The sequence below is a fragment of the Lepidochelys kempii genome, chromosome 11, assembly GCF_965140285.1.
Source record: "Lepidochelys kempii isolate rLepKem1 chromosome 11, rLepKem1.hap1, whole genome shotgun sequence".
Taxonomy (NCBI): domain Eukaryota; kingdom Metazoa; phylum Chordata; order Testudines; family Cheloniidae; genus Lepidochelys; species Lepidochelys kempii.
Window position 1 is genome coordinate 59,208,798 of NC_136390.1, and position 22,844 is coordinate 59,231,641.

A 22,844-nucleotide genomic window follows, 5' to 3' on the forward strand; every position below is an offset into this window, starting at 1 on the left:
TGTGCAGCAGGAAAAGGTTAGTAGAAAACAATCTTGTAGTTTGAAATAAAATACAGGGATTTAACAATAAATGTAAGAAATATAAGCAAGAAAGCAGAGCACCTCAAGACTCTCCTATTTAACTTGGGGTTTTCATGGCATCACAAGCCAGTCAAACCATCCGATCCCCTTGATGGAAAAACAGCCTTGTTCAACATGGTTGAATATCCAGTTATTCTATTTAGCATATTTACTATAATACTTAGCACATATAGCACATTACATGTTCAAAGTGCTGCACAAATATTAAATATGAATCCTGTTTTAATTAATATTTACTTAATGCAAACTCCTATCTACAAGAAACACTAACACCACCATCTGTTACAGTGAATGCAAAAATCTGCAGGGCAGGGACTGTTCTCTTTATTTGTCTTGTCAAATGCCTACCATATTTTCAGATGCTCAAAAAATAAAACAGTAAATAATAAAGATAAATATTGTAGAGATCGCCTTTATTGGTTCTCTTTTTAAAAATAACATAACAGGAGGCTTCTTCAGAAAAAAACTCTGCAAAAATAGATCCCCGAGAGATTAAAGTATATGGGCACATATTCAGGGGATGAGAGGTATGCAAATGCCAAAAGAAACTAGATATAAACACTGCTATAAACAGTATTTTTATTATGTTATAGGTTGTTTTCTATTTGAAATCGGATTGAGCCTGAACCAAGTCCCATTCAAATTAATGGAAAAAATCCCACTGATTGTAACAGAAGTCATATGTGCCCAGGCAAAGAAGTGACCGGTTGAAATGCATCTTCCATTATCAACTTTTTAGTTTTGTTTCAGGTTGAAGTTTTTACATGCTTGGTCTCATTCCAGAGGCTAGATACTTTGGGAAGATTCAGCAAAATCCACTCAATTGTGTTCTGCATATATAAATAAATAAATAGCATTTTAAAAATCCTTCAATTCCTACACGTTGCAGTCAGAAATTTGTGCACACAAAACTTAACAATGGCTGAACAATTTAGTTCAAACTGGGCTTCATTTTGCAAATCTCTTGTAAGTAGCTGTTATAGCATTATTAGTGTGCTTTATAGACCAATATGAAGACATGGTCATTGCGATGAAGTACTTGAAACCTAGATGATTGTAAAGTTATGAGCATGAGAAAAATCAACCTGCAGCAGGATTTTCAATTACTTTTCTTTGACTGATCTATAGCTTACAATACAGGGGGAATGGCAGAACAAACATCTCTCTTTGTGCCTTAGCTAGTCTGCTTCCCACGGAGTCTGCAATGAGATGATTAGAGTCTATGGGCTTGTCTTCACTACCCGGGTAAGGTGACCTAAGTTACGCTACTCCACCTGTGTGAATAATGTGGCTTAGGCTGACTTACCCCGGTGTCTTCACTGAGCTGCATTGACGGGAGACGCTCTCCAGTCAATTTATCTTAATCTTCTCGGGGCACTGGAATACCAAGGTCAACCAGAGAGCGCTCTGCTATCGATTTAGCGGGTCTTCATTAGACCTGCTAAATCAACACCCACTGCATGGATTGCAGCAGCCTCGCTCTCAGCAATGAAGACAAGCCCGCAGAGTAAAAAAGTTCAAAAGAAATGGGTAAGATGGGGAAGTGGAACATTTGGTAGAAGTATTTAGAGAGGATATCTGACTGGATACCAGGAGACCTCAGTCCAAGGCTGATAGGTTCCAGAGGCAACAAGCCAAAGAGTTCCAAATTATGGAATTTATAAGTTCTATTTACAAGAGTTATTTTTATCTTTTTTTAAATTAAATATTCCATGTCCTTCCTGCCACCCAAATTAAAAAAAGGTTGCAAAATCAAGCACTCAGTCAAGAAATGCACAGTTAAGGCTATACCAAACCAATAACCATCCTCTTTTCCTCATGACTTAACAAAAGGACTTTTATATCTACATAAAAGTCAGCTAACACAATACATACCGTAATACAAAACGGAATTTCTTATACAAACTACAGTAAGTTACATAACAGTGCAGTTTTCATATCTTGGTTTAATTTTTTACATCTCAGAGCAGTGTACAACACAAACCACGTTTTAAGGAAGTTTGTTCATTTTGTAGATCTCACTGACTCTTAACAATCAGGACAAATCTTAAAGCTGCATATGCATGACTGCGTGTACTATACAAGATAAGGTTACATAAGAAATTCCAGTATTATATCATGATAGAAGGAATGACCTTATTTTAAGGCATAAGCATAAATGGGGAAAGTTAAAAGAAATCAGTTAATGTCTGTAAAGCACTTTGAACACGGGAAAACACTGGATATATGCTTTTTAAAAAAAAAAATTAAAGACTGAGCTTTCAATGTTAACTCTGGATGTCTTGGTCTGAGTATATGATTTCTCAAGTTCAACACTGCATTAATGTTACTTTTTGCATGGAGTAGATATGGATTTCCGTTAATTTACTTGGTCTTGCACCTGCTCCATACCCATCAAACAAAAAAAAATTGTGAACTGTCAATGAACAAATTGTACCTTTAAAAAGGAAGGAAAATATCAAGTGTACCATTTACACATTATTTGATTAAATAAGCCACTTCTGAACACTCTTTGCTCTCTTTATTTAAATACTTTATTTGAATACTGCCCTTCTCAATATTTTCACTATATTAAGACCCATGAGGGAATTTAATACTTTTGCAAAATTAAACTAACTTTACTTGACATTAATTTCTCAGTATAACTGCTGTCCCTGGAAAGCAAGCATTTTGAGCATGATGAACAGCTGCTGATAAAACACACACCTCTGAAGGACAATACTGTTGTATTTGTTAACCTATTATGGAGCCAGCAGTCTTCGAGAGATTTGTTTTTAAAGCAAATTATGATGGTAGATCGTTTCAGATAATTTTAAACAATGGTGCAGCCATGATGAGGCTCGAGTTATGGTAAAAATTTATATACCCCTCTTCATGAGGAAATACATTCCCTAATTCCTTGTACCAGATTTTTACTACTCATATGGCAGAATAATAGAAGTCTACAAGCAAAAAACTTATCCTCTTGCTAACATAGAATCCTACAGTCCTATGAAGATCCTACCTCCTAGAACTCGGTATTAGTGCAGCACTGAACATTGTAAAAGAGCCTAATGTGTTCTTATATTTCCCTTATGTAGAATAAGCTTGGAAGAAATATGCTAAGGAGAGTCTTGCCACCTTGAAAGTCAAGATTTTAGCTGGTTTCAGAGGAACAGCCGTGTTAGTCTGTATTCGCAAAAAGAAAAGGAGTACTTGTGGCACCTTAGAGACTAACCAATTTATTTGAGCATGAGCTTTCGTGAGCTACAGCTCACTTCATCAGATGTTTACCGTGGAAACTGCAGCAGACTTTATATACATACAGAAATCATGAAACAATACCTCCTCCCACCCCACTGTCCTGCTGGTAATAGCTTATCTAAAGTGATCAACAGGTGGGCCATTTCCAGCACAAATCCAGGTTTTCTCACCCTCCACCCCCCACACAAATTCACTCTCCTGCTGGTGCTAGCCCATCCAAAGTGACAACTCTTTACATAATCAAGTCGGGCTATTTCCTGCATAGATCAAGGTTTTCTCACATCCCCCCCACCCCCATACACACACAAACTCACTCTCCTGCTGGTAATAGCTCATCTAAACTGACCATTCTCCAGGTTTAAATCCAAGTTAAACCAGAACATCTGGGGGGGGGGGGGGGTAGGAAAAAACAAGAGGAAACAGGCTACCTTGCATAATGACTTAGCCACTCCCAGTCTCTATTTAAGCCTAAATTAATAGTATCCAATTTGCAAATGAATTCCAATTCAGCAGTTTCTCGCTGGAGTCTGGATTTGAAGTTTTTTTGTTTTAAGATAGCGACCTTCATGTCTGTGATTGCGTGACCAGAGAGATTGAAGTGTTCTCCGACTGGTTTATGAATGTTATAATTCTTGACATCTGATTTGTGTCCATTTATTCTTTTACGTAGAGACTGTCCAGTTTGACCAATGTACATGGCAGAGGGGCATTGCTGGCACATGATGGCATAGATCACATTGGTGGATGTGCAGGTGAACGAGCCTCTGATAGTGTGGCTGATGTTATTAGGCCCTGTGATGGTGTCCCCTGAATAGATATGTGGGCACAATTGGCAACGGGCTTTGTTGCAAGGATAAGTTCCTGGGTTAGTGGTTCTGTTGTGTGGTATGTGGTTGTTGGTGAGTATTTGCTTCAGGTTGCGGGGCTGTCTGTAGGCAAGGACTGGCCTGTCTCCCAAGACTTGTGAGAGTGTTGGGTCATCCTTTAGGATAGGTTGTAGATCCTTAATAATGCGTTGGAGGGGTTTTAGTTGGGGGCTGAAGGTGACGGCTAGTGGCGTTCTGTTATTTTCTTTGTTAGGCCTGTCCTGTAGTAGGTAACTTCTGGGAACTCTTCTGGCTCTATCAATCTGTTTCTTTACTTCTGCAGGTGGGTATTGTAGTTGTAAGAAAGCTTGACAGAGATCTTGTAGGTGTTTGTCTCTGTCTGAGGGGTTGGAGCAAATGCGGTTGTATCGCAGAGCTTGGCTGTAGACGATGGATCGTGTGGTGTGGTCAGGGTGAAAGCTGGAGGCATGCAGGTAGGAATAGCGGTCAGTAGGTTTACGGTATAGGGTGGTGTTTATGTGGCCATTGTTTATTAGCACTGTAGTGTCCAGGAAGTGGATCTCTTGTGTGGACTGGACCAGGCTGAGGTTGGTGGTGGGATGGAAATTGTTGAAATCATGGTGGAATTCCTCAAGGGCTTCTTTTCCATGGGTCCAGATGATGAAGATGTCATCAATATAGCGCAAGTAGAGTAGGGGCTTTAGGGGACGAGAGCTGAGGAAGCGTTGTTCTAAATCAGCCATAAAAATGTTGGCATACTGTGGGGCCATGCGGGTACCCATAGCAGTGCCGCTGATCTGAAGGTATACATTGTCCCCAAATGTGAAATAGTTATGGGTAAGGACAAAGTCACAAAGTTCAGCCACCAGGTTAGCCGTGACATTATCGGGGATAGTGTTCTTGACGGCTTGTAGTCCATCTTTGTGTGGAATGTTGGTGTAGAGGGCTTCTACATCCATAGTAGCCAGGATGGTGTTATCAGGAAGATCACCGATGGATTGAAGTTTCCTCAGGAAGTCAGTGGTGTCTCGAAGGTAGCTGGGAGTGCTGGTAGCGTAGGGCCTGAGGAGGGAGTCTACATAGCCAGACAATCCTGCTGTCAGGGTGCCAATGCCTGAGATGATGGGGCGCCCAGGATTTCCAGGTTTATGGATCTTGGGTAGTAGATAGAATATCCCAGGTCGGGGTTCCAGGGGTGTGTCTGTGCGGATTTGATCTTGTGCTTTTTCAGGAAGTTTCTTGAGCAAATGCTGTAGTTGCTTTTGGTAACTCTCAGTGGGATCATAGGGTAATGGCTTGTAGAAACTCGTGTTGGAGAGCTGCCGAGCACTTGATTATGTAAAGAGTTGTCACTTTGGATGGGCTAGCACCAGCAGGAGAGTGAATTTGTGTGGGGGGGTGGAGGGTGAGAAAACCTGGATTTGTGCTGGAAATGGCCCACCTGTTGATCACTTTAGATAAGCTATTACCAGCAGGACAGTGGGGTGGGAGGAGGTATTGTTTCATGATTTCTGTGTGTATATAAAGTCTGCTGCAGTTTCCACGGTAAACATCTGATGAAGTGAGCTGTAGCTCACGAAAGCTCATGCTCAAATAAATTGGTTAGTCTCTAAGGTGCCACAAGTACTCCTTTTCTTTTTGCGAAGATTTTAGCTGACATTTTTGGAGCAGATTCTGATCTCAGATGCATGTATTCCTCAATACCTGGGCAGAAGCCATAGCAGTGGATTTAGGTTTTTTAAAATTTATTTTAGGGCTGTCGATTAACCGCCATTAACTCACGCAATTAACTCAAAAAAATTAATCGCAATTAAAAAAAATTAATCGCGATGAATCAGTTTTAATCGCACTGTTGAACAACAGAATACTAATTGAAATAAATAATAGTTTTGGATGTTTTTCTACATTTTCAAATATTTTGATTTCAATTACAACACAGAATATAAAGTGTACAGTGCTCACTTTATATTACAAATATTTGCACTGTAAAAATGACAAACAAAATAAATAGTATTTTCAATTCACCTCATACAACTACTGTAGTGCAATCTCTTTATCGTGAAAGTGCAACTTACAAATGTAGATTTTTTTTTAATGTAACTGCACTCCATAATAAAACAACGTAAAACTTTAGAGCCTGCAAGTCCACTCAATCCTATTTCTTGTTCAGCCAATCGCTAAGAGAAACAAGTTTGTTTACATTTACGGGAGATAATGCTGCCCGCTTCTTATTTATGTCACCCGAGTGTGAGAACATGCGTTCGCATGGCACTTTTGTAGCTGGCGCTGCAAGGTATTTACGTGCCAGATATACTAAACATTCATATACCTCTTCATGCTCCAACCACCATTCCAGAGGACACGCTTCCATGTTGATGATGCTTGTTTTAAAAAAAAAAAAAAAAAAAAAAGTGTTTTTTAAATTTGTGACTGTACTCCTTGGAGAATTGTATGTCTCCTGCTCTATGGCTTTACCCGCATTCTGCCATATATTTTGTGTTATGATAGTCTCAGATGATGATCCAGCATATGTTGTTTGATTTAAGAACACTTTCAGTGCAGATTTGACAAACACAAAGAAGGTTCCAATATCAGATTTCTAACGATAGCTATGGCGCTCGACCCAAGGTTTAAGAATTTGAAGTGCCTTCCAAAATCTGAGAGGGATGTGGTATGGAGCATGCTTTCAGAAGTTTTAAAAGAGCAACACACTGATGCAGAAACTACAGAACTTGAACCACCAAACAAGAAAAATCAACCTTCTGCAGGTGGCATCTGACTCAGTTGATGAAAGTGAACATGCGTAGGTCCACACTGCTTTGGATTGTTATTGAGCAGAACCTGTCATCAGCATGGACGCATGTCCTCTGGAATGGTGGCTGAAGCATGAAGGGACATGAATCTTTAGCGCATCTGGCACATAAATAACTTGCGATGCCGGCTACAACAGCACCATGCAAATGCCTGGTCTCACTTTCAGATGACACTGTAAACAAGAAGCAGGCAGCATTATTTCCTGCAAGTGTAAAAAAAACGTGTTTGTCTTAGCGATTGGCTGAACAAGAAGTAGAACTGGACTTGTAGTCTCTAACGTTTTACATTGTTTTATTTTTGAATGCAGGGGTTTTTTTTGGTACTTTCATGATAAAGAGATTGCACTACAGTATTTGTATTAGGTGAATTGAAAAATAGTATTTCTTTTGTTTTTTACAGAGCAAATATTTGTGATCAAAAATAAATATAAAGTGAGCACTGTACACTTTGTATTCTGTGTTGTAATTGAAATCAATATATTTGAAAATGTCGAAAACATCCAAAAATATTTAAACGGTATTCTATTGTTTAATTGCGATTCATTTTTTTAACCACTTGACAGCCCTAATTTACTTAGACATGAGTCAATTTTCAATAATACAACATTAGAGTCAGACCCTTAAAATGGATTCTCCTTTTGAAGTTTTGGTTCTTGATAACTTTTACTCAGTGCAATCAGATGCTTTTTTTCTAAAAAGTGTAAGGGAAAACCGGTGAAACATTCAGAGAAACAGATGGCAAGACAGAGAGGGACAGCAGAGGCAATAGTACTGTTACAATTTACAACAGTTTCAAGATTAATTCCTAGCCTCCCAGTCTGAGAGGAAAAAAGAGAGGTCAGTATATAAGCTTTTAGTCCTACGGGAAAAGCAAAGCAGCATTTTAAAATCAAGCTGCTTGTTAGAAAGGATTACCTGAACTTCTTCAAACTCAATCCAGTAAACAGCACAGGCACTCTTGGAGGCTGTATCTGAGAAGATAAGAAGCTACTTTCCTGTGTATTCCTCACATTTTAATTTAAAAGCACATGAGACGAGAGATGATAATCCTTCCTGACTCTTTTGATGCATGCTATATAGAAGTGTAAGTTAGGGTGACCAGATAGCAAGGGTGAAAAATCAGGACGGGGGTGAGGGGTAATAGACACCTATATAAGACAAAGCCCCAAATATCGGGACTGTCCCTATAAAATCGGGACATCTGGTCACACGACATAAAGTGGCAAGTTTGTGTAATTTGTTCAGAGTGTAGATTCATCCATAAGACTTTCCAGTAGTTCTTTCTCATCCTCTCCCCAGTATTCTATGAAATGGAAAGCTTAATTCTATGTTAATTGTCCAAGTCATGAGCCAGATTCATAGGTATCTTTTTACTGTATATACTTAAAATTTGATTCTGATTCCACTCTCAGTTACACCAGCATAAATCAAGAGTAATTCCATGGAAAACAATGGAATTACACAAATATAACAGTAGTGTAAATGAAAGGAAAATCAGGCCTATTCATAATTTCATACTGGGGTAGGACATCTGTTCCATTCTCCTTGAAATAATAAATTATGAGTGAACAAACTAATTTGGCTTGAAGAATTTTATTTTAAAGAGTACTTTGTCTCAGCTATGGCTAACTGGCTTCCAAAAAGCAGCTCACACTGAGTTGCAACCTAAAACTTGTTATGTCACAATGACCAGCCAAACCCAGGAGCAGTGTTCAATATACTTTTGAGAGCAACTGGTTTGCCTTTTAACAGAAAGAAATATTCAGCAACTGTCAAAAATGAGGAAGAGAAAAAGGGGCAAAACAGAGAAAGAATATTCTCCCTGCATCAATCCCAGGTTAGAACAGCAACAGACAGTTCTTAATTACTATGATTTATTTAGAAAAAGAAAAAGGAAATGCCTTCTCTGGGAGTCTCCTACCTCATTATTTGGGTCCTGAATAACCTTATAAAGGGCTGGCACCAGTGATTTTTTCTGGTGCAATGTTGATGCATAACTGGAGATTTGATTTTCAGGTAATGCCTAAAGAAAGAGATATAGACAGCAGTTACTATAATGAGTAGTTAATATGTAAGATTTCATATATTGATAGACATCTATGAACATGTTAAATCCAGTTCTGATTACATTAAACACAGCAACAACAATCCCTGAGCTTCAGTCAAGAATAATTCACAACTTAGTACACTAGTAAAGGTGGAATTCAGTCCTTTCAGTACTGATTAAAGCAAGCAAGCTATCCATAAACCTGACAATGCTGGGACCCAATCCTGCATTGTGCTGAATGCTATGAATATTCATCAATTTGTGTGGTAGTTGAGGACATTCAGCAACTCGTAGGACTAGGTCACTATACAGCTCTAGGCTGCTCCGTATTAAAATTATTTGCCACAAACCCGCTTCTCTCTTTCCCTGTTCAACCAGGAACTTTTCCAAACTTTTTTTTTAAACTTAGGATAAAGCCTCAGATTATTAAAAGTGGAAGTATTTTAAAAATCCAATTTACTTGTCTCTATGTGCTGTTTTATTTTATATTTCTCTCAGCTCAATAAAGGAAGTTTAGGTTTGGTTTACAGTCAAGACACTTTCACTTCCTTAGTGATGTAAAGCATCGATTTCATCAAAGGAGGGCATTTTTTTTAAAAACTATTTTCACTGGAGTTTTTTAAATTGTGGAAACACTTCTATTAATCTTCGATTTTATAAAAAGTTGGTTAAGTTTTTAAATTTTGTGATCAAGTTGACAGTATCCCTTTAAATTCTATCAACTTGATTTACAGTGTGATGTGCTTTGAAGTGAGATCTGCGAAGCATGCTATATGCTCCGTACTATTATAATAAATATTTGTATTCCAAATTGTGCTTTTTATATTAATACCTTTATATAGACATCTATATACTACACATTGTGCAGTAGAACAAATACAAAAGATTAAAAATCAAAATAAGCTTTTACACTTTAAAATGTTTAATCATTAGCATTCTTAACATTATATGCCATTAAACAACATTATAATGGTCATACACCTACTCAGCTGACCTTGAATTCTGATAGCCATTCTTCCACCACACCACGTTCTGATCCCAGCATTTTCTTACAGTTTATTCTCCTTTCTTACCTTTCGGAACAAGAAAGAGAAGCTCAAAAGGTAGAACGCACTTCTGACAACAAAACATAGTTCTGTAAAACCCTGTTCTAAAGGGGAAGACCATTCCAATATCTGACTGTTTTATTTAACATCAAACATTACCAGATGTTGTAGTTCTGAAAATTAGTCCCGTTTTATAATGATTTTTTTAAAAACTGTTCTCTTGATCCTCCTAGACATAAAGCTACAGTACTTCAGCGGGTCAGTGCCTCAGGCCAAATTGCACATTATCTAAGACAAACACAGCATCCATCCCTGTGCTCTTACCAAATATAGTACAAAGAAAAGACAACTGGAACAACTGAAGAGCATCATGGAATAAAACCATGTGACAGGTTGTAATGACAACTCTGGATATGGCACAAAGTAAACACAATTTCATAAAAAATAATATATCATCTTGGAAGTCATGATGGCAGTATATTTTATTTCTTAAAGCTGTTCTGGAAGAATTGTGAAGTTTCTCTTTCAAGCTGAAACACTGAAGATCTATTTTAGCAGTAAGCTGTATTTTTCAGAAAGCTAAACATACAAAGCATACATATTAGTTTTTTTTAAAGCCACACAATTACTATTATTACTTTCCGACCATATAACAGTTTTATTCTAGCATCTAGAGTTCAGACAAAAAGAGTTCTCAAGCCAAAACCACAGAGTTTTATCATGTCCGCTACTTGTATACTATTTTGAAATAAACACCCTAGTCTTATTAGCTATCTCTATTTAAGTACAATATTTAAGTTGCAGCTGTTTTCTTAAATTAATGTAAGGTTTAGTTATGTAGTGTGGATTTCTGATGTATTTAAGCATCTAAATATTCATATTAAATGGATTCTTTTTTTTTCTTTTTTTTAAATAAAGGGCCCAGAACTGAGCCAGTACATTACATGAACTTTAAACTACCCAAATACAATGTTTAACACAATAGAGGGTGCATTAAATAAAGACATCATTTCATAGGCACCAAGATCAATCCTTCATTGGCAGAGGGCTGGACACGATGACCTAATACATTCTTTCCCTCTCCAATTTCTATCATTACTTTCTTTTTATTATAGTTTCAGCACACAGACATTTAACCAGAGCTATGCTAAGCATATTCACTAAGCTACTGTTACATTTAGAAATTGTTGTGATGTATCAGCTGCAATATTCTGACCCAGTCTTGCATTCGGGTCCAAAACCACCATTACTAATTTGCCTTTTCACAGGAAGACAAGTGTCGCTGCTAAACAAAAATAAAACAGACAATAGGAAAATGTATATAGTATATACTAATAGATATGAAAATAGAATGTCACAGAACAAAATATTGTGGAACTATCCATTACTTTAACACCTTCACTACAAGAAGAGATCTCTCTCTTAGAAATACAGGAAAATAGGAAATCTGGCCAGTATAAAGCCCAGTGCACAACTATATTTCTGTAAGGCTATATAGCAATAGCTTGCAGTCTTCATAAGAGAATCTGTATCGTAAAAATATACAGTAATAATGTATTCAAGTTCAGATGAACTGCAATATAGTTTAGAAGTGCTTTTTTTAATATATTATGGAAATTCTTGCTGGAAAAATCCCAAAGATCGCTGATGAATAGATTTCTCAATAAATCATAACCTATCGGAAACATATTGCTCATGCCATCATAGCTTCAAAGGGAAATTATAATTAAAGCAAGGATGAACAACAAAAATTCATGGCTAACAAAACTTTTGCAAACCTCATTCGCTAACTTATTTCTTTTTCACTTGTAAAGGTATAAAAGCAGTTAGATACAGGAAGTCAGACAAAAAGGTAGAGACAGTCATAACATTTTCCAAAATAGCTAGTACGTATAACTCCTTAGAGTTCTTGTTAGTCCAGTTTAGATTTGCACAGAACAGGAGGTTAAAGGAAAAATGTTCCACTTGAGCTTATTAATAAATGGGAGTAAACAACTGAAATTAATCTAATTAAATTAGATTTAAAATATATTTTGCCATGTAATTTGGAAAAGGCCCTAACAATAAACGATAAACTGTTCTTCCAAATATTCATGTTGAGACTTGACTTTTTTTCTCTCCCTTCATTTAAATTTTAAATACCCTCTTTAAATATTTATTTACAGGTATTGCAAAATATGTTTTCACCAGGGATATCGGACACAGGCTCAGACAATTAATGTTTCTGTTACGACTTAAAGAATTTAAATCAACACCAGTACAAAAAATTATAGAGGAATCTGCTGCCACTTATGGAATCCAACCTCTCTTTCCCTATTCCACTGTTTTGCCCTACTCCATTTAGCAAGTTGATGTTTCTATTTCTTATCAAATACAAGTCAAAATGGCTATGCCGTCAGCACCAAATATCATGGTAACATTCATACAGTTCTGAGAGTAAGATTTGTCAGCTGATTTGAACTCCCTCTGACACTTCGCTTTAAAGAACCAAAATACTACATGACTCTCCAATATTTAACAACAGCTAACACTGTTTTAAAATTTGTAAGTGAAGGAGTCGAGGATTTAATATAAATCCTTTTCTTCCTGCCTCCTCCTCCCCTATAAACTCTCAACCACCAAATGAGGTTGCCTCAAAACAAATCATGGGATTTAACCATAAAATAATACATTTGGGGTTCTATTTATTTGCCTTCTGATTTTTCAGCATTTAGAATTCAGGTTTTCAAGCTTTGCTCTGCAACCATAAGGGCTAGTAATTTATATATCAAAATTGAGATTCTCCTGTAAGGAAATGACTCCAGGAACTGGAATTTTTGGAAAAACATCAAATATTGAGAGAAATTGGCCCTTTAAGGAATAATGTATTCAATCTAGTGAATATGGGAAATTTAAGTATAGGATTTTGTTGTTTATTTTACTTTTAGAAAGAACCAATTACAGTACATTGTGTCAGGATCAGGGCAGCAGGAGTCTCAAAATCTCCAGTTTGAATTCAATATAGGTTAGTAGTGATCCAAAGTAATTACTGTCTGAAAATAGTTTAGTAGTATAAGTTAAATGAATGGGTGTTTTGAAACCAGTCTCTAGGGAATGTCTATATCACAGAAACCACCACCATAAGTTGGACCCTTGTTGACAGACACAGTAGATAGGTCAAGGATTGCATTGACATGGAGACACAACTACCCTCATGTTTAGAACAGTTAATTTACACTAACGTTGAGTTACATTGACTGAAAGATTGAACTCACTCCTGGCTAAGCTGTACCAGATGTATGAAAATAAATAAAAACAAAAATTATATCAGTTTCCAGTGCTGTCAATAGGCACTTTTTAGGAGCTTTTTTTTTTATGATATTGATATTTTAATGGAGCACAGTGGGATGATGTAGAGACTTTGATCAATTTTGTTACTAAAATACTCACAAAATATGCACAACGATGCTAGCAGGGATTTTTGCAAATTGGAACAGTCCCTAAACAGAGCTTCCAACAGATGCATTAAGCCAAATTAACATGCTACCATAAAAATTTCATTCTGAAAAACAACCTGATGAGCAATTAAATTAATTTTTATTATACAGCTCTCTGTTAAAAAAATACTCTTAAGGCAGCAGGTCTGTTCAAGACAGCTACTACAAATGTAGCTGACCAGATGCTTTTGAAATATTATTATTGATAATATTTAGCCTGGCTACCATGCCTTTTATCTGACAATCTCAACGTATTTTACTCTTAACTAATTCAGACTCAACATTCCTGCGAGGCAGCCAAGATTTATATAGGAAGGCATGGAAATGCTCTGATAACCTAGGCAGATAAATTACTACACCTACACAGAAAACCAGCTACGTGGGAGATAAAAAGAGATGGTTATCAGTTCACAGCAACAAAATGAAAGAGTTTAGGGCAGGAAATTATGAAGAATCTCTTTTCTAACTAAAATTATTGAGAAAATGTAGACAGGAAGAATGCTGAATTTATTCAGGTCACCATGTTTAAAATACTTACACTTATTAAAAAAAAATACCAAGGGGGTTTTGAAGTGTGGCTTGCTCCCTTTTGATGTGTTTATAAAAATTCAAGAGGTTCGTGAGCAATAACTTTTTTTTTTTTTTTTAAAGCTTTTATTAATTTTCACTTTTTCCCCTAGGTGGCCCAACTTCCTGGCTGCACCTCCATGGTGTAGCAGCTAGATCCTGCTTGTCAGGCAGAGAGAGTATGGGGCTGAAAGTGCTGAAAAAGAGCAGCAACAGCTGGAGCAAATTTGCCATTTGCTGTCCAAGAGAACAATTCAGACGCTGGCACAGTCAGTGAGCCACCAGTGGTAGGAGAGGTGCAGGAAACCTTTGTGGAAAAGGAAAAAAAAGTGTTGGGGGCTGCTGCAGGAGCTAATGGTCACCCTGTTTGTATTTGGGAAAGGAAAGAAGAGAGATGAGATGCATGAATAAAGCACTGAGATCAGAAGGGGAAGCCACTGAGCAAGAGAATGGAACCCAAAGGGAGAGATCTGCTCTTGCTTTCTTCTTTTTCCATCTCCTTTCAGCTCACCCTCTATATTTACCTGCTCAGTCAGTCACTTCTTTACACGCTGCCTGCCAGCTAAACAGTTTTCCTTTCTGGTCTTACTGAGCTCCTTGCTCAGTGGCTTCCCCCATTGGCCCCAATGCTTTTTAGAAGCTGTGGAATCACATGCTTTTAGAGCCACATGTCCTAGGTTCAACTGCTACAAATGACCCATACAAGATTGTTATTACACTAGTCATCCCATCAGATGATTTCTGTTATCAGTAGTGAAGCACAGAAAACAAAGTGCAAATTTGTTTGAAGACAGCAGGATAAAGGCCTCAAAATAAAATGTTACTACATGTGATAAAACTCCTTCCACTCCAACCTCCCCCACAAAAGACTCTTCACAAATCTTTGGGAACCCAGGGAAAAATATAAAAAATACAGTATAGCCTTTAGGAATACCAAGTGAGAAAATAAGCTATATAGGAGAGACAGCTTTTAGATCTAACAAAAGAGCAAGAAGTAGAAATTAATCATTACAAAGAAAGAATTCTTTCCTCAGCATATACAGTTCCCCTCCAAAATACCACAATTGATAAATTATCCTTTTAACCATTCCTCTGTGCTAAATGAAGGATTTCCTCAATTTCTTTATCACAAAAAGCATAGCTGACCTCCAGTATTGGAAGACAAACTTTAATACTCATGGCTAGTAATAACAGGCTAGACACGAAAAGTGGAGGAAGTTTTAGATCATTGTTAGGTGAATAAGGGAAGGGACAAGCATTGCATTAATATTAACACAAACTGGAAAAAAGCTTGGTAAAATGTACATTAGGTCAAGTATAATCTTAGTGTTGTAATAATGGAAGAAGGGAACTTTTTTCTGTGTACAAAGAATATGGAACAAATTGATTATGGTTACATTCATTTATTAATACAATTGTCTGACATTGCATTTATGCTGAAAATTACTCCTGGTTGGAGCTAGTGAGATTATATTTTAAGATTTTAATACTGTTCCTCAACACATAGGTTAATCATTATAGAGCTGAGTACAGACTGTTTTAACATGTTTACCATTGACCAGAGGCATTACGAACACACACAAAGACTTTAATAAGGTTTGTGCCTTGTCACATGTATTAAATATCCTCCTTTTCGTTTTCAACTCTTTTGTTTATGGTTCACAGTAAAGAGATTGTGTGAGATCTCATATCCTGAAGTTTAAGAAGGCTTAAAAATAAGTGTAAGGAGATTGGAGCCTTTAGGTATTAGGACTGATTTAACACAGACCTCTCATATCCACAGGAAACTCACCTCTCTCTTAATGAGCAGTGAAAGGAACTTGGCATCATTCAAATAGTTTCCCTAATACAATACTTTTTCTTTCCCAAATCAGGATATTCTTGCCCTGGCCAGGGTGTAAAGGAACATGTTGTACAGTTCTGTAGCCAGCATGCCAGACAATGCAGCAGTGACACTTGTGAGCAGTGGCGCAGGAAAGACTGCAGAAGTGTGGGGTGCAGATCAAATTTGAGGCAGCAGCATTGTGACCTGACACATGGGTTTACATTTGGCTTCCACTTCTACAGAAAAACTAGAGGGATGGCCTTCCCCTCCAAATAAGGACACTTACAAGTCAGCCCTGCATATTCAGTAACATCCCAGGCAGTGTTCAGAATTACATGCATTTGTTCAGAGCTCAGACTTCGGCCCCTATGTGAAGTTGTAGAGCCACTGTACTGACTCACCACAGAAGCCAGATCAAATGGAGTTTTAACTCCACTTCAGGGATATAAAAGAAGTCTGAGGGTCACAGAGAAAGGAACTAGAAAGAAAGAAAGACAGGAAGAAACTCTGGCTATGGTTTGCATGTTGCTCTAGGACAGGGATCGGCAACCTTCGGCACGTGGCCCATCAGGGTAATCCACTGGCAGGCCGCGAGAGATTCTGTTTATGTTGACCATCCACAGGCCTGGCCCCCCACAGCTCCCTGTGGCTGCAGTTCGCCATTCCCAGCCAATGGGAACTGCAGAAAGCGGCGCGGAGGAGCTGCGGGGGGCCGTGCCTGTGGACAGTCAACATAAACAAAATGTCTCGCTCGCTGCCTGCCAGCAGATTACCCTGATGGGCCGCGTGCTGAAGGTTGCCGACCCCAGCTCTAGGATATAAAACAAAAGCTCACTCTCCTCCCCCTCCTATTTTGCTATTAGGTGGGTGGATAGAGGGAAAGGCACAGAAATGGCCTGGCAACTACATCCATTCACACTACCATCCGGAGTTAAAAAGTAAGTTCCTGGTCTCCCTCGGAATGGTGAAGAATAACGTTCCAGATTCTGAGCTGCCATGTGAAAGAAACCCTTACTGATACTGTTTCCATGGGGAAACTGGGTCAGTAATACCATAAAACAAACAGCTGACCCTCCCCTTCCCCTCTCAAGCACTTCCCATCTGCACCAGACCAACCTTCCCAAAGCCCTTGAGGGAGCACCTCTAACTTCCCTCCCCCCCACCCGCCACCACTGCCACCAGCCTGACCCTCTCAGAGCCCTCGAGGGAGCCCCCTGCCTTCTCCAGCCCAGTCCTCCTGGAGTCCTTGCCTCCCCCATCCCACCAGCCTGACCCTTCCAGAGCACCTTCCTCCCCTGCTCTTTACTTTACCCTCTGGGCTAGTGAGCCTCTCACCCTCAGGATGATGGGTCTGTCCCACTTCTGGGATCTGGCTGCTCCCCCAGCACCAAGAGGAGCCACTGCTGTGGTTTTGGCAGCCAGCAGATGAGGGACCGGCACACAACACAATGCAGAGTGGGGCCTGGTTGTCACATTGCGTGTGGTGTGACAAAGAACAGGACCCGATGCTGGCCAGGTCACAGCACACTTCCTCCCAGACAGGAACGTGTTCAATTAAATAAAAAAAGCCCGGGGGGAAGGGGGGGCGAAGAGACAGCCCTCTATTTCTGGCACTTATGCTTGTGTGCTCTGAACACTGTCCCATCCCAGACTCTGCAGCCAGAAGGAAGGCAATTAAGAGTGTGCTGGGATGGGATCAGAACAATAAGGCAGAGTAGTATGGAAGATTTTGGGGGCTACATGAGGCATTTGGAGAGAAAAAGTGTATTCTAAGAAGGTTAAAATGGTAAAGGGAACCAAGCAACACAGATGAAAATAAAGTCTGTTACACATTAAGTGCCTTTCCTTGTGGAAATTGTATATAGCCTAGATAAAGATGAATCAGTATTCCACCAGGGATCCTTGAAGTTGTGTCATTTCCCCCCAACCTCTATATTGCTGCAGGAGACTTTACTTGTGCGACGGAGTAGGGTTATTTCTTAAATCTTGCTGTAGAAAAAGGGGTAAACATTTGTTCATGGAGCAATGGATGCTTCAGAAGTGCTGACAGATGTCTAAATAAAACTAGAGACACAGAGTGGCTGCATCACTATTATGCCTTTGACAGGACCTTAAAACCTGGAACTGAAAAAAAAGTCTTACTTTAAGGAAATGAGAAACAGAAAGTACTTTATGAGGGATCTGTACTTTAAAGGGTATTTTGGTCACTCACAAGTGTTTCTAAAGAGAGAAAAGATGAAACAATGCAAAATATCTAGAAGTTGTGAAGGGCCGGGGATTTAATCTGACTTTTCCCAAAACCTATAGCATTCACCAATTTGGAAAATCTCACAGATGTCATCTACCTCCTTTGAACGACAAACTCTTTGTTCTGAAACACTTAGCCCTTCTGCAAGGAACAAAACCATAAATAAAAAATTTCAGGAAAAGGGAAATTAAAAGAGAGAGAAAAGGAATAAAATATTAATGTTTGGTTTTAACCCTGCAAACCCTTATGCATGTGCTTAACTTCACTCAGTGGGACTACTCACATGCATAATGTTGATCACATGCACAAGTATTTGCAAGATCCAGGTCTCAGACAGTAATAGGACAGTATTATAAACCAAAAAAAAATTGAGAATTAGGAAAGAAAAAACTGGAAGTAGGTACAGGGTTAAAAATATTAAATGAAATCTAAATTTTTGTATTTGTTTTAAACAAATATTTAAATATTTTCTAAAAAACGTGCTCTAGTTCAATAGGCTTGATACAATAATTACTGTACAATTCTATGGCTGGAATTATACAGGAGGGCAAACTAGATAATTACAATCCTCTCTGGTCTTACCAAAAAAAAAGAAAAAAAAAATCTATGAATCTATAATCCCCCTTCTATTTTGATTTTTGTTGGAAAATTTTTGATTTAACAGGACAACTGAGAGTTTGATAAATGGAAGACATTAAAGTAGAAAAAAAATCCCAAAATTGATTTTTTGAGAACATCAAGGCATATTTCTTTGGGACTTTGCTTGTTTGAATTGGACTACTCATGGCAGAAAGCACTGCACTGGCCACTAAGTAGTTATATGATCACGCCCTGTGAATATACACTCTTCATGGCAAGGATCTGTCTTAAGTGTTTCTTAAGCATGCAGTACTTTTTGGGTACTTAAACAGTGGTAGTAATAGTAACAACAGTAGATTTACTTGAATTTAAGAAGTACCTGTTCTAGTAGCGTTTCTGCATTAAATACTATCAATAATAGAAGATAACTAAATAAAGCAAGCTTTGAAAACAAAAATATCAAAGAATGTCATTCGCAAGTAGATTTTGGAAGCCAGTGATTAGCGGTCATAATTTGCATGACACCTCAATACGGTTATTTAAAGACACTACAGGAAACCCAAGAGGAGAAGTTACTAAAAAGTCATTTTTCTGTTTATCATGATTGTTATAACATGTGCCATGTCCAACTTTACCTCTGTTTTAAGAAGTCAGTTCTCTAAAGAAGGAGGAGGAGGAGGAGGAATGCAGCAGTCTTCCAGTCTGGAATGCATTTGTCAAGCTTTAAAATATTCCTCAGTTCTGTGAAAGATGAAAATAAAAAATCTGAGATAATCAAAACAAAGACACAAGACAGACTTCGGTAAACTACACACTATACTTAATTCATTTTTCTGCATTATAGACAAACTGCAGAAATTACCAGCTAAAAAGCATTACCCAATCTACTAAAACATATCCACCCCACCAACAACAAAAAAAAATCTGTAACAAATAAAACAACTTAAACAGTGTTTTACCCTGAAAACGGAAGAGAACCAGAGATTATGTGAAATTTACTAGAGACTTTGTAACAGAATTTATATGGAAGGTGTTCAGATGCTGTAGTGACTGGCAGCAGTATAAAACACAAAGATAGAAAGAACACTAAAAATGAAATTTGATAATAATGAACAGTACATATAAAAAATACCCATCAGACACACTTATTAAAAGGAAATTAGTATTTTTGCAAGATTAAGCACAATCAATACCGTGAATCTTCAGAACATAAAAATCAGAAGATCCAAACCATAAGCGCAGCATATCTTAAAAGTGTTCCTTCTTCCATCACAAGCATTTTGTTCTGATCTATATTTACTACAAGGTTAAAAGTTTCAAAATCACGGCAGGGAAAACTCCACTGTGGAGAAAAGTCAGTACACTTGCCAATTTAATGTAGGAGCCATTAGCTAGGGACTTACATTGCAAATAAAGATGTTGTACACCTCAGATCACTTCAGGATCACTGAAGTCCGAAGACTGCACCTTCTTGTCAGTATATTTTAATGACTTCAGTATAGTTTAAGAGTACCTTGGATTCACTGAGCACTTTCAGTTGTACATTCAATATTATGGGGCTCTTTCACTCACGCCGACGTATGCGCACAATTGAGCCAACCCTAGGTGGACTAGTGAGAATAACTGAAATCCTATTGTGTGTTTCCAAATTGTATGGAATATTGGTCTGTTCCATTCTATACTGTTTAAGTTACTACCTTGTTCAATACAAACAGTTAGTAAAAGGTCCCTTTCGCTCAATATTGGTAAAGCGCATATTAAGCAGAACAGCAGCTCACATTAGGCTAAATTTCAACTGTTAGCCTTTGCAACAAGTAGAAATAGGGTGAACTTAAAGGGACAGTATGAATTTTCTGAACTCAAACATTTTCATGCAATTCCTTACAGGAACCTTTAAGTAATATCCGATTATTTTTAAAATTCCTTTTAAAAAAGGGAAGGCTCTTCTCCCATGTTGATATTCATATGGTCTCTTCAAGCACGTAAAAAATGACTATCCAAGTGGAACAGTGAAACCAACTACATGTAGACTGCTGTCAAATGCACAAAACAGATAGAAAAACAGAGAAAAATATTTTTCCACTCTTTCAGCTTTAGTAATCTCACTTGTTAATTGAGCTCTAAAACAATTTTTTCAGAGAGAAATGTTAGTATTTCAAGTGGATGTTCTCCCTTTCATTCATTGTAGCCAAGAACCCTGTAAACTTCCATGTTTTAGAATGGTTGTCATTAGGCAGACTGCAGGCCAAATACGGACCACCAGATGCTTTTGAACGGACCCCAACATCTTTTTATTTATTTATTTTATTATTTTCTCCGGAGTCTGCTCCTTGACTATACTTGAACCACAAAATTTGGACACTGACAAAAAAATAATTGACTAACCCGGTTTTAGAATATGTTAAAACATTCTTTGGTTCTGAACTTGAAATATGACCTACGTGAGAGGACTTATGTCCATGCAGAGCCCCACTAAAAATCAGTGGGACTTTGCATAGGCATATGGGTCTCCCTGCATGGTGCTAATTGCAGGATCACAACGAAATAAGTTAATATTTCTCATCATTTATCTGTACTACACAGCACCCAGTCAAATTTAAGAAAAATATCTGCAGGTTTTCTGGAATTATTGTCTTAGTAGGACTACTTTTAAAGTAATTAAATCGCTATAATTTCATTAAATAACCTCACAGAAGACACACAGGTGAAAAAAAAACAGCACAAGGATTCCTCCACATACAGAAAAGCAACAAATCACTGTATCTGAAACAAGATTGATACAGTATTTGCTTCTATCCGCTCCTACACAATGACTCCTCTTTCCATCCTGTCTTCAAACAATTACTGTAGATTGAAGGATTTTGCTAAGATTTTGAACAAGTGGTCACAGTATACAAACACCACACACCAGGTGAGCCCAAAAAGGTAAGGCCAGTTCTGCAGTAAGTGCAAATGTGGTTATTTCTTTGGAGAAACCTAGCGTAAAGGATGTAGAAATATGCTTTATAAAACAGTCTCCAACAACCACTGGTCTATATGAAGCAATGGCAGGGTTCCAGTAGGAAGACAAAATGTACATTTTATAACACTGGGCTAAGCACTGAATGTTGCTATATATTTTAAACAACAAAAGCTCTTTGCCCTCTAGCTCTGAAATTCAGAACAAATCTGCAGTAAGAACACAAAGAAAGCTGACTTCTGTTGAAACACGGAGACTTAGAAAGCTACCAGCAGAAACATACATCAGACCCATTGTTACTCCTGTTAAATGTATAGTGGAGGTGCAGTGTATGGAAATGGGAGGACAGTACTACAGATGTAGTGACACAAATTAATGAGCGTGAAGAACCAGTGGCTCTCTCCAAGTCAGAGTTTACCCTCCTCACATATGAACAAACCTGCTGCACTAAGAAAATATCCCAATAGTTGAAAGATAGCCATTCAGAAGCTTCAGTCTCATTTTAGAAAAGTCCTAATGTTCCTAATGCAGAAGGACAGAAACGCAGAGCGTTCCAATGGCACAATCGTTAACTTATTTCAGAAATTTTCTGCCCAACCAGCAGTCAGGAGTTAAGTTACACAGCAAGAGAATAGTCAATAGAACACTGTAGCTATAATTTTGTAACAAAGAGCATACTGCAACTGCCCGAATTGTGTACACATAATCTTTGGTCCCCACACACCCAGCAGAAACAACATCACCCACAGCATAAAGATTGAGTCCATTGTTTATTAAGTACTTCCTCTTGGCAGCTTATGAAATACTCTATTGAGTACTGCAACACTAACAGTTTTTCCAAAAACTGGTCAATTTATTAAACTTTAAAAAACTTAAGCCAGATTTAAATGTTACACGAGCTGTTCCCTGCAAAATGGTTAAATTATAAGGAGCATCAAACAAATACAATCTTCCTCTGCACGTTTTTTAAAATGTTATCAGAAAAAGTACCCAATGTACAACACATACACTTTTGGCATGTAACAGATTGTGTTTTTCAGTTTTAAGTTAAAACTGATGAAAGCTAAAAGCAAAAACTAAAACATAATTGGGTTGTTTGTTTTTGTAAAACATACACCAAAAACACAAAACTT

General features: G+C 37.9%; 1 protein-coding gene across 17 annotated transcripts in view; it reads right to left on the reverse strand.

The window, feature by feature from the left end:
* The window catches only part of HYCC2 (hyccin PI4KA lipid kinase complex subunit 2), a 98,165-nt gene that overhangs the window by 47,637 nt on the left and 27,684 nt on the right, over positions 1-22,844 (reverse strand). For 15 of the 17 annotated variants that reach the window (XM_073306364.2, XM_073306362.2, XM_078848016.1 and 12 more), the window contains 3 exons: positions 19,388-19,493; positions 10,006-10,084; positions 8,886-8,987 (listed from right to left, as the gene is read on the reverse strand). In XM_073306364.2, coding sequence (XP_073162465.1) covers positions 8,886-8,987; positions 10,006-10,056 — 153 coding nt within the window. In that variant the 5' untranslated portion in view covers positions 10,057-10,084; positions 19,388-19,493. Of the gene's footprint in view, positions 1-8,885; positions 8,988-10,005; positions 10,085-14,071; positions 14,408-19,387; positions 19,494-22,844 lie in introns of all 17 variants that reach the window. The other 2 variants (XM_078848018.1, XM_078848019.1) reach the window with 2 other exon arrangements.